The sequence below is a fragment of the Sinohyriopsis cumingii genome, unplaced genomic scaffold, assembly GCF_028554795.1.
Source record: "Sinohyriopsis cumingii isolate HCF-2022 unplaced genomic scaffold, ASM2855479v2 utg001940l, whole genome shotgun sequence".
Classification (NCBI taxonomy): Eukaryota; Metazoa; Mollusca; class Bivalvia; order Unionida; family Unionidae; genus Sinohyriopsis; species Sinohyriopsis cumingii.
Window position 1 is genome coordinate 46,699 of NW_028316087.1, and position 18,408 is coordinate 65,106.

Below are 18,408 nucleotides of genomic sequence, written 5' to 3' on the forward strand. Positions count from 1 at the left end.
GATTTGATGTTGGTCAATTACGAAGAAGATCTGGACTTTGTACAAGACGACCCTTTTGGAAATGTCATCATTGCGGCTTACGTGACAGCTCATGCTCGCTTAAAATTGTACGAAGCTTTAGAACTGTTAGGGGAACGCGTCCTGTACTTTGACACGGACAGTTGCATTTACATCCATCACCCGAGTCAACAGCACCCTGACATCGAAGGAGACCGTTTAGGAGCCTGGACAGACGAGCATCCCGACGACAAGATTCTAAATTTCGTCAGTGGCGGTCCCAAAAATTACTGCTACGAATACCGGGAGAAACAAGGAGAAGTGCACACGACGTGCAAAGTGAAAGGACTGACTCTGAATTATCGTACCAGTCGAGTGGTCAACTTTGGGGTATTGAAAGAAGCCTTGCAATCAGGAGAGGATGGAAACTTTAAAGTGACCACCTATCAACCGAACAAGATTGTACGTTTACCCACTCACCACATCGTCAGTCGACCCTTGGAAAAAGTCTATCAAATTGTATACCAGAAGCGAGTGCGACTTCCCAATCACTTTACGTTGCCATACGGTCACGTCGGTATTGGTCTGTATATAGAAAGGAACCCTAGGCAAGATCGATAGTTCATTGTTCATTGAAGTAACTTACCATGTCGTTGATGAAGAAGAAACCAGATTGGTTAGGAGTCAAATCTTGTACATCACCGAGACCAGGGTTTTGAGGCTTGGTCACAAGAGGTAGCCCAGTATGCACGAGAGTTATTCAAGGAAAAAAGTTACTTTTCAACCCGTGTTAGTGACGGTGCCAGAAGAACCCGTCACCCAGGACAGGACTGTCGTGGACAGGCCTGAAAGACCCTTTCGGGAGGACACTTGTGTGACCTTACCCCCTACTATAGAACTGGTTAGAACTTTACCCAAAACATGTGGTTGTTGTACAGACACTTGTTTTTATTCCACGTTCATGGTTATCATGTGCCTTTTATTCTTGTACTTAAGCCTTTGGCTTTTATGTATTTTTGTCTTTTGTATTCATGTTTGAAAAAAAACATTCAATAAACGTGTTCTGAAAAAGTATATAAACTCTTGTCTTGTTTGTTTTTCGTGTCACAAGTGACATTTCTCACACCATGGCTACCTCTGATGTCTCTGCTCCCTCTTCCTCTACTGTCAAAGTCATCGACGAACACTTAGATCGTGCCAGTTGGTAGGCTTTGTATCTTCGCCATCCCTTTAACATGCTCATTGCTGGACCTAGCGGTTCAGGCAAAACCGAATTCGTCAAACGTTTGATCGAACATAAACATCATTTGATCGATCGGCCACCTCAACGGATCGTGTGGTGTTACAAAGAGTGGCAATCGGCGTACAACCTCTTGCGAGAAAGTCAAGGCGATTCCATCGTGTTTGTGGAAGGCATTCCTAAAGAAGACGACGGCATCGTCTCTGACTCCCGTCAAACCCATTTGGTCATTTTCGACGACATGTTAGGAGAAGACGAAGAAGAAATTAAACTGTGGTTCACGCGCAAAGGGCATCACCGTAATGCCAGTGTCGTTTACATCACCCAAAATTTGTTTCAACAAAGTAAAGCCCATCGCACCATCAGTCTCAATGCGCATTACGTGGTCTTGTTTAAAAGCCCTCGAGATAAATCGCAAGTGCAAGTCTTAGCCAAACAGTTAGGAACGCCTTGGCTGACTCAGGCGTACGACGATGCCACTCAAACGCCACACGCCTATTTACTCGTCGATTTGAAACCTACGACTCCCGAGGATTTGCGATTTCGTACCCACTTGTTTCACCACTGGTGCCAAGACGGAGGGCCTGTCCTGTACACGTCTCCGTCCTCGACTTCATTTCAATTCCCCATAAAAAATCTATAAAAACCTCAGACCCTTTTTCGTCTGTCTCACACAGTGTGAACATGACATCCCTTCAGTCGCATCTTTCCGTCAAATTGATTCGTGCCTTGTATGGCATCAGTCGAGAAAAAGATCCACAAACACGAGCTCGTGTCTTAGAAGCTAGTCTCAAAGAAGTCTTACGATGGTTCACGGTGACAGCACGTCAATTACTCCAAGGAATCATTCAGATTCCTCATCAAACCAAACGCTTTTCGATCGAAACAAAGTCGCTTTGGTCCAACTGGCCGATCCCCGCATCGACACTCAAACCAAAAAACAAATCATTTTGAAACCTGGAGGGAGCGGTACTCTAGGAGGGGTCATCATTCGCTCTCTCTTAAGATGGGATCCTAATGCCCCCAAAGTTATACCCAAGACAAAAGTCCAACGAAGCCCCAAGAAGAAAAAGACCAGGTCCCCAAGGAGAACTTCTCCAGTGGCAGGACCCTCCTCTTACCAGACACCACCACCCTGGAAAAAGAAAAGAAGCCCCTAGAAAAAGAAACAGAGAAAAAGTCCCCAGAAAAAGAAAAGTCCACAGAAAACTAGTCGCAAGAGAGGCACTTCGGCCAGGACGCAACCTTACGCTCGCAAACCACGATCTGCCACGGCAGTGACTGCGTCTCCGGCATCCTCACGTTTATCCACTTCTCCGTTGATGACACCAGGAACTGAAGAGTACTTGGAGACGTTGATCACACCAAGAACTTCTCCGTTGATGACCCCCAAAAGAACTTCCCCAGTGGCAGGACCCTCCAATTTAGTGGCAGTGGCTGCTGCTCACAAAGTACCTTCTCCCAAAATCAAAGTTCAAGAAAGATCGGGCATGTTACAAAGTTTACTGGATTTGTCCAAGCAAGAACTGGCTCGATTTAGTCCGTTGCGTACCCCTGCACGACGTGTCATGCCTGTCCTCAAACTAATACGACGTAAAGACAATCAGTGGCGACGCGTTCCAGTATAAAAAAGGCCTGTGACCAAGTCGGGTATCAGTGTTTTTTTGGTGCTCCTGAAGACTCAAAGATGTCACCCTCCAGAAAACCCCAAGGAAAGAAAAGGAAAGGACTGCCACCACGTTTAGCCAAACATGGGGACATGTTATCTGTCCTGTCCAAAGCTTCTCCACCCCTACGAAAAAAACTCATTCAAACAGCCTCCAAAGAGGTCATCGATACCGTGTGCGAATGTTGTTTAAACGTTTTGAAAGGCACGATCCCTTTGTCCAAACACCAGAAACAATGCTTAAGCAAGCATCGTCACGTTCTTCGCCAAATGGTTCGAAAGAAAATTCCCATTCGTCAAAAAAAGAAGATGTTGGTCCAACGTGGAGGCATTTTGCCTCTCTTGTTAGGTCCCATACTGAAAGGAGTCTTGGGAACCATGTTGGGAGGACTGGTGGGAGCAAGATAAAAAGGCCCTCGAAGTCCCAAGATCTCAGAAATGACCCCTGACAACCCCATGGAAGGACGAAAAATAGCTTTAGTGCCTTACAAACGATGGATGGAATACCATCGGTGGCAAGAACAACGCACCTCGCATTTACCTCCCAATCCCAATTTGAGCGAGATGTCCCAGTTACAACACGAATTGCAGTCCTTGATGGATCGCCAAGATTTGTCCGAAACAGAAAAATCGCAAAAGTACGGTCAACTCTTGCAACGACTGCAACTCTTTCACCAGAAAGCTTTAGACGAAACAGCTCTACCCACTCTGAAAGATTTTAAGACCTTGATGAAAAGTCCAGCACCATCACCAGTACCAGTACGAGTACCACCAGTACCAGTGACCAAGACAGAAAAAGGAGAAGAAGAAGAGGAAGGGTTTCAAACTCCACCAGAAAAAGTACGCAAGTTAACAACACCACCTACCTCCAGAATTGGATGGATTAAAAAGATGATGGCCACCCCTTCTTCATCACAAGAGAAAAAGAAAGTGAAGACAGAAGTGAAGACAGAAGTGAAACAAGAACCGATATCCCCCGCTCAGACATCCTCCTCTTCGACACCTATTGCCGGCCGCACACGCAAAGCATTGCAATCCAAGAAAGTTCCCCAAGAGAAAAAGAGTAGCATCCTCCAAGAGTGGGTGTCTTATTAACACAAAAAATAAAAATGGAAAAAGTCTTAGCCAGCATTTACTACGATCCCTCCCATCCTGCAGGTTACGCAGGAGTTCAAAAATTGTATCGTGCTGCCAAAACGCGACTGAAAAGTCTCCGTTTACCTCAAGTGGAACGATGGTTACAAGAACAAGCTACCTACACTTTACACAAACCCATTCGACGCAAGTTTGCCAGAAGTCGCACCCGAGTGGAAGGCATCGATCATCAATGGCAAGCCGATTTAGCCGATGTCTCTCATTTGGCCAGCTACAATCGTGGCTAGAAATATTTATTTTGTGTCATCGACGTCTTTTCCAAATTTACTTGGGTTGTACCCTTGACTTCCAAATCGAGCAGCGAGTTAGTGCGAGCCCTGCAACGGGTGTTGAAACAAAGCGGTCGTCACCCTCTTCGATGGCAAACGGACAAAGGTACCGAATTTCTGAACCAAGCTTTCCAAAAAGAATTAAAGAAACGTGACATTCATTTTTTTACCACCGAGAATCCCGAAATCAAAGCCAGCATCGTGGAACGTTTTCAACGCACTTTGAAAGAACGCATGTGGAAATATTTTACGCATCACCACACTCTGAAATACATCGACATCTTACCGCACCTGGTGCAAGCGTACAACCAATCTTACCATCAAAGCATTGGACGTGCCCCGCAAGACGTGACTCCCGACAACGAAGTGTTGGTGTTTGAGCGCCTGTTTGGTACGTCCCCGACGAGGGCTGTCCCCAAGAAAAGTGGAGAGTTGGCCGTAGGAGATTGGGTGCGCATTGGCAAAACCAAACGCACTTTCGACAAAGGTTATTTACCTAACTGGACGACCGAATTGTTTCGCGTCACTGGACGAGTGCATGGCCGTCATCCTGCCGTCTATAAATTGGAAGACATGAACGGAGAAGTGCTCAAAGGAAAGTTTTATTTGCCCGAGTTACAACGTGTCACCAAAAAAGAAGACGACGTGTACGACATCGAAAGCATTCTCGAACGCAGAACCCGTAAAGTGGGCAAACGACGTGTCAAAGAAGTCAAAGTACGTTGGAAAGGATATCCACCCAGTTTTGATTCTTGGATCGACGCCTCGCAAGTCATCGACTATAAAAAGAAGTGACCATCATGCCCTTTCACACAGCAGACGCAGCTACGTCGACCACTCCTCCTTCACCTAGTTCTTCTGTGCAAGATTTACAAAAACAACCCTTGTGGGTGTGGTGTGGAGAACGTGTGCCTAAAACGCAAATCGTCTTTTTCTGCCAAATCTTCGTGGTGTATTGTGTCATCGGGGCAGCCATCGCCAATTTGAGTTTGCAACAAGGAGACAAACAATTGTGGACCATTTTATTGAGCAGTTGCATCGGTTACCTGCTTCCTAATCCCTCCCTGAAATTCACCTCGAACGGGAACCCCGGGAACCTTGTGTCCAGTGCCAGTGCCAGTCACCACTTCAATCACAACCAGAACCCCATTTTAGACGGAGACACGCCTCTGACGTCCAGTAACCCCTCGGACAGCCACAGAACTCTGGAATTATGAGTCACCAAAACCAATTTTACTTAACTTTACCCAGTGACAGTTCCATGGAGGTGTTTCCCAAGAACACGTTGTGCTGTTACACGGCCAAATTACCTCAGGCCATCCAGTTAGATCACGAAGCCCATTGGGAAGTGGCTTTAGTAGAAATGATTCACCCGACCCAAGTCCTCAATGTCCTTCCCAATCAAAATTTTTTTGATGTGGAAGTTCATGACGAGCAAATGCAACAGTGGATGGATAGCAATGTCAAATATGACAAGAAAACCCGTACACAAAAGTACACCACCTATCACTTGTTCATTCCCCCAGGCTATTATTTTAGTGGTCAACATTTGGTCAGCACCATAACCTCCAGGTTTAATGTCGTGTTTCTGAAAGCTTTGGAGCATGTCAACAAAAATGTCACCATGGAGTACCACAAAGCAGCTCGTCGCTTCTTGATGAAATTTGAACGGAGTAAAATCATGTCCATTTTATTTTGTCCTGAATTGTTTGACATGTTGGGCGGAGACATGGACATGAGAAAGGCCATGATCAAGAAAAACGAATTACCCATCGTTTACGACAACGAGTCTTTTAGCAAGTTATTTCGTGCCCCGGTAGAACTGAACCAAGGACTGAATTTGATGTTCGTGTATTCCGATGTGGTGGAGTACAACGTGGTGGGACACACCTCCGCACCGTTACTGCGTGTCATTCCTTTCAAAGTAGATTCTGCCACGAACGCTGACGAGGGAGGTGGAAACACTTACCACGTCCACCGCGAATTTGTCCATCCTCACTATTTGCCGGTCAGCAAGTCGTATTTGGACACGGTCAACATTACTATAAAAGGAGATTTGGGACAAAATATTCCATTCACCAAAGGAAAAGTCACGGTGAAACTCCATTTTCGAAAACGGTTCTCTCACGACTCTTAAGTCATGTATCCAGTGTACCGAGGGGTTGCTCGACAGCGAGGACACGGCTTAGGAGATATGTTAAAATCGGCCTTTCGTTCGGTGGCCCCGGTGTTGAAACCGATGGTGACACGCGGATTGCACGCCTTGAAAGATGCGGCACTGACGCAAGGCAAAGAATTTCTCCAAAATGTCATCATCGACAAACAAAACTCTAAAGAAACCTTCATGAGGGCAGGCAAAAATGTCTTGCTGCAAACGGGCAAAGACATTTTAGGCCAACGAGAAACACCTATAAATGCCCTGCACGCTACCGAGTCAGGCATTCAGCAAGGACAAGGCAGAAAGAGACGACGAAGAAAACACCCTTTCACCAGACTTCAAGCGAGAAAGGCCAAGAAAAGAAGAACCGTTCGAGACTTAGACGTTTTCGATTATTGAGAAAAGAGACAAAAAAATGATGCACCGAGAATCTTGCGCTTGTTCCAAGACGGAACTGGATCTGTTTGCCATGCCCCCCACCATGATGACCATGCAAGAATCCCAGTGGGTGGAATTTCACCCCGTCTCCTCACTGACCGATTCCGCTCCCATCGAGTTTGAAATCAAAGGACAGCCCGAAGATTACATCGATCTGAATAGCAGTTACTTGTACCTGAAAGTCAAAATTCTAGATAAGACTGGAGGTGCTATAGACGATGAAGCAGTAGCTCCCGTCAACAATTTCATGCATTCCTTGTTCAGTGGAGTGGACTTGTACTTGAATAACAAACTGGTGAGTAGCAGCATGGATACTTACCCTTATCGTGCCTACCTGGAAAATCTCTTGACGTACGGAATAGATGCCAAGAACACTCATCTCAATGCCTGTGTGGTATGGGAAGCTGACGAACCTACCAAGTTTGAAATATTGGAAACTGATGAAAAGAAAGACAACAATGATGGATTTGTAGAACGAAGAAAGAGAATCACGGGAGCCGACACAAGTTTAGAACTGATGGATCGTTTGCATTTGGACATGTGGTTGAAAGAAAAGTATTTGCTGAACGGGGTGGATGTCCGCCTGAGACTGAATCGTAGCAGTGCCGCTTTCCATTTGATGGCTGATAGTGACGGTTACAAAACCAAAATCCTAGAAGCCAGACTCTACGTACGCCGTGTGGAAGTGTTACCTAAAGTGGGAAGCGACATCAGTCAGACGTTGAGCAGAACGACTGCCAAGTATCCCATTCGACGCGTGGAAGTGAAAACCTTCACCATTCCCAAGGGACAGCGATCCATGATCGAAGATCATCTGTTCCAAGGACAGTTACCCAAACGTTTGATCGTTGGTATCGTCGAGAATACAGCCTTCAACGGAGCTGCCGAAAAAAATCCTTTCTACTTTAAACACTTTGGCGTGTCCAAAATCGAAGTCAGTCGCGATGGCAAGACCTTGTGTACCCGACCTTTCGAACCTGACTTTACCAAGAAGAATTACTTGAGATCGTACTTGTCCTTGTACGAAGCCACCGGACAGTTAGGAACCAATACCAGTCACGGTATTACGTACGAGGATGATGCAGGAGGCTACGCTTTGTGGGCTTTCGATTTCACTCCAGACCAAGGCAGCGACGAGGGACATTTCCACCCTATAAAATCCGGCCAGATTCGTGTGGAAATTCAGTTTAAAGACCGAGACCCTGATGAAACGGTGAACGTCATCCTGTATGCAGAATTCGATAATACCACAGAAATCAACAGTTTGAAAGAAGTCATCCTAGATTACTAGAAACCATGGAAGACTGTTATCCCTCTTTACCTAGTGGAGAAACTTTTAGTGTTGGATTATTGTTAAAAAATGTTAGAGTTGTTGTTGTTTAGTGTTAAGTGATTTTTGAATAAAAAATGTTGTGTTTTGAAAAAATTGTTTGATGTTATATTGTTCGATTATTGTTTAAAATGTTAGAGTTGTTGTTTCGTGTTAAGTGATTTTTGAATAAAAAATGTTGTGTTTTGAAAAAAATGCCTTTGTGGTTTGTTTAGCTATAAGAATGTTGAATTGATGCTCTTTCATTTCTTACTATCCCTCTCATGACACTCACTAAACGTTGGGACTCAAAAACCGTGTGGGGGATGTTTTCCTTCACGTCCGCGCTTTGACTTTAAGAACCGGGGTTGTTTCCAGTCTAACCATCCATTGTCGACTCATCCTCCTACGAAGATGTGCTCCAAACTAGCTAAGCTCAACGAAGCCTACGTGAATTTGCATAGGGCCAGACACAGTCTGATACCGAAGCCAGAAGAAATAGAGAATGTGAGAATGTTAAAAATCACTGAAGACCTGATAGAAGAGCTCTTCAGAGAAGAAATGAACAGGGAAAAAGAAGAATGGACAGAGAAGTACAGACTTCAGAGACAGCAGCAACAGCAGCAACAACAACAACAGCAGCAGCAACCTGAAGCTGACAGAGGCTTTGTCGATTGTCGTATCGACACCAAAGAGTTCTTCTTCTCTTTTCGAAGAAGCAGACCTATCGCCAGAAAGTCTATCCTCAGAGAACATCGCATTCTTAGAAACTAAAAAAGAATGCCATAGCAAACAAAAAAACAGCCCTTTTCAGAGCTACCCAATACTCTAGAAAAGAAATAACAATCCATTTGCCAATGTGTGTAGGTAGAGTAGTGTGAAAATAAACACTAACTCTTTTTTAAAAAAAATGTGAGGGTATGTGTTTGTGTTTGTAAGTGGTTAAGTAAGTTGGTCTGGATAGTAGATTAAAATGATGTCTTTTTTTTTGGTGTTTGAGGTGTAAATTTGGGGTTAGATTGGATTGTTTTGCGTATGTGGATAGTCTATTGAAGTGATTTATAAAAAAATTTTAAAATAGTGATGGGTAGCATAAAAAAGTGAGTGAGTGTTTCTTTGTTGTTGTTTTTTGGTTATGATCTAGGTAAGATCAATTTTATGTTTTAGGGGGATGTTTTCCATCACGTCCGCGCTTTCACTATAAATTGAAACTCGCTGGGCAGTCTAGCTACCCTTGTTGATTGATCAACACAAGAATGAATAGCAGAATAAGCAAACTTCTTGAACTCCAGATACATCTGGAATATGTCAGGCGCCTGTTAAATGAACTGGCCGCGGAGGCTATAGTAGAAGAGGAAAGAATGAAGAACGAAGAGGAGGAGAGAAGACAGAGGGAAGAGGAGGAAAAGAAACTAGAAGAGAGGATGTCGTACAATATTCCCGAGACAGAGGATTGGGGTGTTGAAGCGAATCATCCTCCCTCTGCGCTCCCCAGAAGAAAGGTGAAAGGAGACTGGGGAAGAAGATGCGTGTGTGGCGCCAGGCCAGGAAGGTGCAACCATTAGATAGGTGCGTCTGGAGTTCAAAAAAAACCAAAAAAACAGCCCTTTTAAGGGCTACCCAATACTCTAGAAAAGAAATAACTATCGATTTGCCAATGTGTGTGTGTGTGTGTGTGTGTGTGTGTAGGTAGAGTAGTGTGATTATAAACACTAACTCTTTTTTCATAGTGCGAGGGTATGTGTTTGTGTGTTTGTGTACGTACGATTGTGTGGATAGTAGATTATGGATTTTGTTTATTGTTTCTTAGCGTATGTGGAGAGTATAGTTTGGGTTTTGTAACCGCTCACGTACGATTGTGTGGATAGTAGATTATGGATTTTGTTTATTGTTTCTTAGCGTATGTGGAGAGTATAGTTTGGGTTTTATTATATGAAATGAGAAAAGTAGGGGGATGTTTTCCTTCACGTCCGCGCGTTGCTGTTTCTTTGGTCATGATCTAGGTAAGATCAATTTTATGTTTTAGGAGGATGTTTTCCTTCACGTCCGCGCTTTCACTATAAGAACCCACAGTATTCGTCGTTCAAACCATTCTACAAAGAAGATGGCTTCTAACCAAATTGACAAAATACAAACATTGCAAGACGTTTTAGACAACTTAGGAATGATGGAACAGATGTTAATAAGACTCGTTGAAGACCATTATTCCTATAGTCCCCATCGTGTAAAGATGGAAATTAATAACTTAAAAAAGGTAAAGGACAAGATTAGTGGTGTCATGAAAGAGATAAAGGAGGAGAAGGAGGATGAAGAGGAAAGAATAAGAATAAGCTAATGGAACGAAAAAATTGAAAAAGAAGAAGAAAATGAGAAGAGGAAGAAAGAAGAGGAGGAAGAGAAGAAGAAAGAAGAGCAGGAGAAAAGAAAGAAAGAGAAGAAGAGAAAGAGTGTAGGAGATAAAATAAGAACTTGGTAGAGAAAAAGAAGAAATTAGAAGCAGAAGAAGAAGAAGAAGAAGAAAACCCAAAGGCCCTTTTCAGGGCCAGCCATATTTTTCGAAAAGAGATAGCCTTTCCATTGCCTACCCTTTTTTAAATTTAAATTTAAATTTAAATTTAAAAAAACTTTTTAAAAAAAAAAAATCCCATATTCAATTCCCCTTGTCCTTAGACAAACCCAAACTCTATTCCCATGTTAATTTCCCTTGTCCCTAGACAGACCCAAACTCTATGTTAAATTCCCATTGTCCCTAGAGTGGCCCAGCGTTTTTCTCCATGTTAAATTTCCATTGTCCCTAGAGTGGCCCAGGGGTGTTTTTAATGCTAAGTCCCATTGTCCCTAGGGTGGCCCCATTCACTACTTACATACATAGGACACGTCATATATATATATATATATATATATATATATATATATATATATATATATATATATATATATATATATAATAACATGGCATTTAACGTGTTGTTATAATGCAATTTGATATATGAATATTACTGGTATATCAAATTATGATCTGCACATTATATGCAAAAACTTACCTGGCTACATATTCCTGGGACACGTCAAGGTCTATTTCGATATAACTTTTCCCGGGCATGAGTGCCTTTTGGGATGACTGCATTTTGCCCAACTCCTTGAGGTTCACAAGGTCTATTATATGAATCTCTATCTCATGTGCAAGGGGTGGAAGGTCTATTGGATTCTCCTGTTGGTTCTCCTTCAACCATGGTCGACTGTTTACATACAAATATCTGCCAAACGATTGCAAAGAATTGAGAGTTATAAACAGATTTGGGCAACAATTATAATCATTATTTTTGTGACGATTACACTGAATATTCTACGAACAGGACAATGCTTCTTCTAAAATATTATATAGTAACCAACACCCAACATTTTCCAGAGTGGAAAATTACCGAATCTTTGGCAAAACCAGGATTTGAACGTAATGCTGCAGACTAAAAAAATAGAATCTCGGGTTAATCACTGGAAGCTTGCCGAACGGCATAATGAATATAACATGAAATTATGCCTTCTCCAAATACTCCATAAAGTATCACACACACATACACACACACATACATACACACATACACACACACACAGGACATAAAGAATAACATGCATCCAAAACATAAAACCGGAAGGACTATTCAATGATTCAGATTAATGCAATTTCAAAATTCAATTGTATGCTCGAGAAAAAGTATTAAATCCATGTTGTTATACTTCCACGGTATATTGCCTCCTGCAATTTTGATTTTAAAGCTCTGGTGTCCTTAAGTTAAATGCATAATTTTTTCGAAGCACATGTCGCATTGTACATTGGATAAATGAAATATATCATGTGAATTATAAATTCCACCTTTTGGGTTAAATTTTCAAAGTAAGATTAGCAAGCATGTCTGTTTTGAAGTCGATTCACATGCGATGGAGGCCAAGATAAGTAGGAGTAAACAGTTTCCTATTTAGGGTTTTAGATCATATCAAAGACGTCGATATTACCTTCATGGCGATAGTTTGAAATCGCTGAAATACACGTCTTGTTGAACTGGTTCATAATATCAAAGAAGATGAACTACTTTTTGTTATTAAATATTCAATGTTATGAATTTAATATCCAAAAAAATCATACGGCTTTTGTTTAGTGTTCTCTATGTTCATGTTTAAACACCTACAGTATACAACACCTCGATTTATTAAACATTTTACATCAAAATAAATCAATTAATACTTAGCCAATTGAATTATGGACGTTGAATTCTGTTTTCACCATGCGTTGTTGAAAATTTATTTGTAGGTCTCTTTGAAAGAAATCTAAGGTGCATAGTGTCTGATGCCTATTATGATACTGGTGTAGTTATGAGTGAAGGTTTCCAGTTGTGGCGATCATAAGTCACAATAACTGATCATCTTCTTGATCAAGGGATACATGAGTGGGAAGTGTGTGTGTGTATGTGTGTGTGTGTAATTTGCATTTTTAACGTAGCTTTAACAATTTTTCAGTCATATCGCTACGATATCTGCAGTGTGGCAGTTTACAGTAATGTCTAGCACTGGGGCATCATGCCGCAGACATGTAGCATGATGTCCCAGCCAGTCACATTATCCTGACACCAGGCCGACCAGTCCTAACACTGACCTCTTAATGCTGAGCGCGGAATGGGAAGAAGGAATGCATCAAGTAACACTGAAACTAACAGCTCTACCAGACTGGAAGAGTGGATTGTTTGTGATTTGAAAAAGGTAAATGGTGCATTTATTTATTTATTTATTTGCGGAACGCCTATATTTATTTTTAGCAACCATATTTATAAGTCCAAAACATTACACCAGTTTTATAGGCCCTTCATTTCTAAAACACAAGTCCATAATTTTATATGGCTTCCTTTATGCATTCAATATAAAATTCATTTTTTTTAGATTAGGTAAAGCAATATTTCTTACGTTTTAATTGTGAATAACCCTGTTGGTTAATTGGAGAATTATGTTACCCCGCCCCTGTTTTAATTGTGAATAACCCTGTTGGCTAATTGGAGAATTATGTTATCCAGTCCTTGTTTTGATTGTGAATAACCCTGCTGGTTAATTTCATAATTATGTTACCCCATCCCTGTTTTAATTGAGAATAACTCTGTTGGTTAATTGGAGAATTATGTTACCCCGCCAGTTACCGTCATCACAGCCAGATCTTTGATAACAATTGTGTTCATTTGTACATTTTTTATTTTAAAGGTGACATAATTTTGTAAGTCTGCCTATAAAAAGTATGCATTTGGCAGTGGGATAGAATTAATGATAAAGCTGTGGAAAATATATTGTCTTTATAGGAGAAAAACTAAGGATACTTTTTGGCCAGGCAAAAATGGTTATGATTGCCAAGGTTCAATGGTTAAACATTTTTTCTTCTATTTTTAGCTTGAGTATAGGAATGAGATCTGGAGTTATGAACTAAAACTAAAGCATATTTAACTATTTTAATACGTATTGGTGTACAATCAAAACTGGACCTCGAAAACAAAAATGTGAAAAGAAATGTCAATTGTTTCGCTCGTGCACATTTGACAATATTTAATTCCAATATTTATTTACATTAAGCAAGTCATTTTGAATCCATATAAATTTTTCTTTGTCTACGCACATTATAAAATAGTGTGAGAATAATGATTTTACCTTGTTCATCCAGCTGTCTGTTCATTCATAAACCTGTCTATATATTGTACATGCCTTGTGGCTATATTACAATACAGTCTATAATATTGATGTTCATTTTAACTAATTATTGAATGGTCACAGGATTACAAAGCAATACTTAGATACATTACTGGAGTGCTTCCATACACAGCCTTAATCAAAACGGATTAACATCCACGTTTTATGGCTCTTTCAAGACATCCAATGTACAGAGACAAAAATATATTTTACAAATACTGGTATGTACCAACATATCTGGAATGAATATTTGCTTAAATCGCTCAAGTCTGCCACCATTGTATAAAGATCCCAACATTCCTATAGTATCAGGTACAAATATGAACAATAGGTCTTGAAAAGATCGCAAAACAAAAGATGGCCATGGATGGAACATGCTACAAGTAATTGTTGTTAGTTTACATACCAACAGGATGACCTTCAGGCTCTGAAGAATGCAGGCGTTTGTTTTTACAACCCCTCTTTAGTGCAGGTCTTTTTTTAGTACATGCATTATAGTATAGTATTAATACTTAACAAATCGTCCACATTCGATGCCAAATGGTAACCAGAAGCATCTGGCAGATAATTATTACTATGAAAAAGAAATCAGAGAAATCTGTACTATAATAGAGTACACTGAACTCCTATTTTTAACTCCATTGATGAAATTCATACTAACCATAATAGATGTTTGAACTGAACATTCAGGAAACATATTCTCGTGACCATGGAAATGTTTATGACAGTATCATGGTGATCATAATTTGACATTTATGTGTTTCTGTCACAGATATGCAAGGTCACTGTCCTAGTGTTAATTAATTTTCATCAGAATTTGTCGCATTATAGTTTCTGTAAAATTAACTATAGAAGGCAAATTGTAAACATTACAACCGATACCATAGGTTATAATTATATGTTTCAGAGTATATTTTAATTATCATGCTACCAATTAGATTAAAGTTTGTACTGAGGTGTCTTAATGCTAAATTTCTATGCTATTAAATACTTCTCTAAACCTAAAGGAAGAACGATAAACTATTTAAAACTTTTATTTGATATATATTTATGATGTGATTTCTCTTATTAAGAATATAATCTTTATCTCGATGCTAATATAAATATTGGCAGCCAGAAGCGTATCTTCTGACATAATGTAATTACATTTGCATGTATCTAATTACATTTACATGTATCTAATTACATTTATATGTACCTAATTACATTTACATGTATCTAATTACATTTACATGTACCTAATTACATTTACATGTATCTAATTACATTTACATGTACCTAATTACATTTACATGTACCTAATTACATTTACATGTATCTAATTACATTTACATGTATCTGGATGCACCTGAAAGAAATCACAAGGAAGGCAACAGAAGACAGACGAATAAGCAAGCTGATCACTCCTTATTAAAAATCGACTTTTCCATTACTCATAGCGGCCTCGAAGAATTTGATGTAAACAGATTACGCTGTTTCAGCATGTATGTACTAAGAAATATCAAAAGAAGAACTAAGAACAAAAATGAAAAGCAAATGACAAAAAAGTAACAAAACAGAACCGCAACAAATGTGAGATTTACCAACAATAAAATTATATATAGTCCCCATAAAACAAGCAAAGAAAATCCTAACTTTTTTATCTAATGGGTTTCTTGGCACAGCGGTTGCGTTAATAACAGTAATGTTCATGGTGTCAGTAGTTGTGGCATATAACACGGTAATGCCCTCACCAATAACCCAAACACACAGGGAAATCATACACGAACTAAACAGCTGTAAACATTATGCATTATCCGGCATGGATAATTTGTTATACACATTTATTGATAAATTGTTTCAGTCAGATATATCAGTGATTGATTATTCCAAAAATTGAACTGTCGGCCGATGGTTATTTAAGCGATTTCTTAGAGTGCGCCCAAAGTGAACAATTTATTCCATGTGTCAAATACTGCTAAAGATCAGATCCGTATGATCCCACTAAAATAAAAGCTATGTTTTAAATTAAGATTGTAAATCAAAGTGGGCCATTACGTGACTACATATGTTGTTGTCCGGGTACAAACAGATTCCAATTATTGACCGTGCATGTTTACATGTGATTTGGGGACAAGCACATCCCAATTATGTGACCATGTGATTTGGGGACAGACGCATCCCAGTTATGTTGCCGTGCATATGTTTACCTGTGATCTGGGGATACACACATCCCAATTATGTGACCGTGTGATTTGGGGACAGACGCATCCCAGTTATGTTGCCGTGCATATGTTTACCTGTGATCTGGGGATACACACATCCCAATTATGTGACCGTGTGATTTGGGGACAGACGCATCCCAGTTATGTTGCCGTGCATATGTTTACCTGTGATCTGGGGATACACACATCCCAATTATGTGACCGTGCATGTTGAAGCTGAATTCTGGGGTATGATAAGTATCACTTTCTAGTGAGCTAAAGTTGTCCGGAGCATCGGGCAGCAGCTGATTTGTGACAGGATTAAAATATTTACTCGCTTGAATCAATTTAATCCCAACTTCGTGCGGTATGCAAGTTTCTGTTCCCCTTTTGAAAATTAAATATTTATCTGACCAACTATTCAAAGAAATTCCATCATTTTCAGACGTCGTGATACTTGTGTTTTTGTCGACTGACTGGCTGGAGATGGTAACATCACTTTTGCAGCTCTCACTGTCGTTTATATCATCCTCTGAAAATCGATCAGGTTGAAACTGTTCATTATAGGTTGGACCAACAAAAGTTGGCGTGACTGATTTATCAAGACCATTGCCGTTACTATGGATTTTATCACAAATTGAGACGTCTGCACAAATTCCTTTGGGGTTCACAGCGGGCCTCATGTTCCATTGAATGACTGAATCTGATGGAATCCACAGCCGGTCCACATTAACGGATATTTTGTCAACAGTTGTAACTACTGCGTGACGATGACATGTCTCCCTCTGATTCATTGTTATATAACTCTCTATCTCTGATTCATCATCAGTTGAATCGGGACCCGGGGCATTTAACTGGCGGTCGTTAAAACACCGTCGACAGAACAATGATTGTTCTTCTTTGATCAAATCAAAATTCTCTGTTAGTACGTCAGAAGATAGTTTTTTCAAATCATCATCAACAAATAACGTGGAAGCCATTTTGTCCTCTACCTCACATGGTGTGGTCTTCACGTCAGAAGATCCTTTTAAACTTAATGAATAAGAGCACCCTGTATGTGACTGTCCACTTTTATTAGATTCCAAATCAACTGATTTCGTACCTGAAAAATTGTTTGTGTCAATGCCTGAAGCAAAATCTGATTCATACTTATTCGTTTCAGGATCCAAGTTTGTTTTCCTGTGATCTACTGAACGAGACCTTTCATTGACCGGTACATCGGTCATACTCCTCTGTGAAGGATTGCTCGAATATTTGCCACTGGATGCCTGTACATTATCTGCCCTGTTTGAATTAACAACTTTTGATTCACTATCCTTATATTTATTGGTACCTGTTGTCCCGCAAGATACTTTGTAAAGAGAACCAGACGAATTATTGGCCACATTGGCAATCATTATGCTTCTCACACAATCGTTATTTTCGTTGAGAAAGCGGCAAAGGAGCCGGCGCAAACATTCCTGTTTATCGTTTGTTTTCATATGGGTCTGAAATTCACAAATGATGTCATCTATTACATTTGACAATTTTATTTATTTCTTAGATGATTTTGAAGTATGTAATTGTATATATATATATATATATATATATATATATATATATATATATATATATATATATATATAGAGGAAAATAAAACTAAACTTGTCGGTTCAGTAACTTGTTTCGATTTTATATTGATACATTAGCTTCACAGCGTCAGAACAACACAACGAGGTTGCTAAAAATTAGGAATAACTGTAATCACCGTTATCAACCCGAACTATCGTTTGTGTCAATTCCTGAAGCAACTCTGTTCACCAAACATGAAATAGGTTTGTCCTGTAAGGAGTGTGGAACAGAAATCCTAGTTTGACAGAGGTAAAATAATGATTGTACTCGGATAGCACAATATAGATGACCCAATGACAAAGACACTAACTAATCTATCAACAACTGGCAATTATTATTGTCTTATCAGTAAATCACATGTACCGCTGACCGATAATTTTCCAATCACCTGTACAGGTATGTATAATTACCAATGAAACATTTGTCTGTCCAATTATGAGAAAAAATCAAGCAGAAAGAACTCTGACACCCATATAAATTTTACTATATAATGTATCGAACTTAATTACAAAGTTATAAAGTCATTATTTTCAACTAGATTTCATTTTAGCATATACAAAAATCCCAAACCTCATGTTTGCTATAAATGTAAAGTTTAAAAAATGTGAACTCTCGTGTTCTTATCCTTAATTTTTGCTCATGACTGCAAATTGCAAAGTATACT

General features: G+C 40.0%; 1 protein-coding gene across 1 annotated transcript in view; it reads right to left on the reverse strand.

The window, feature by feature from the left end:
* The window catches only part of LOC149771343 (F-box/WD repeat-containing protein 5-like), a 36,139-nt gene that overhangs the window by 6,342 nt on the left and 11,389 nt on the right, over positions 1-18,408 (reverse strand). The window contains exons 5-6 of the mRNA XM_089948594.1: positions 16,320-17,620; positions 11,277-11,489 (exon numbers count right to left, since the gene is read on the reverse strand). Of these exons, the coding sequence (XP_089804720.1) occupies positions 11,277-11,489; positions 16,320-17,620 (1,514 nt within the window). The remainder of the gene's footprint in view (positions 1-11,276; positions 11,490-16,319; positions 17,621-18,408) is intronic.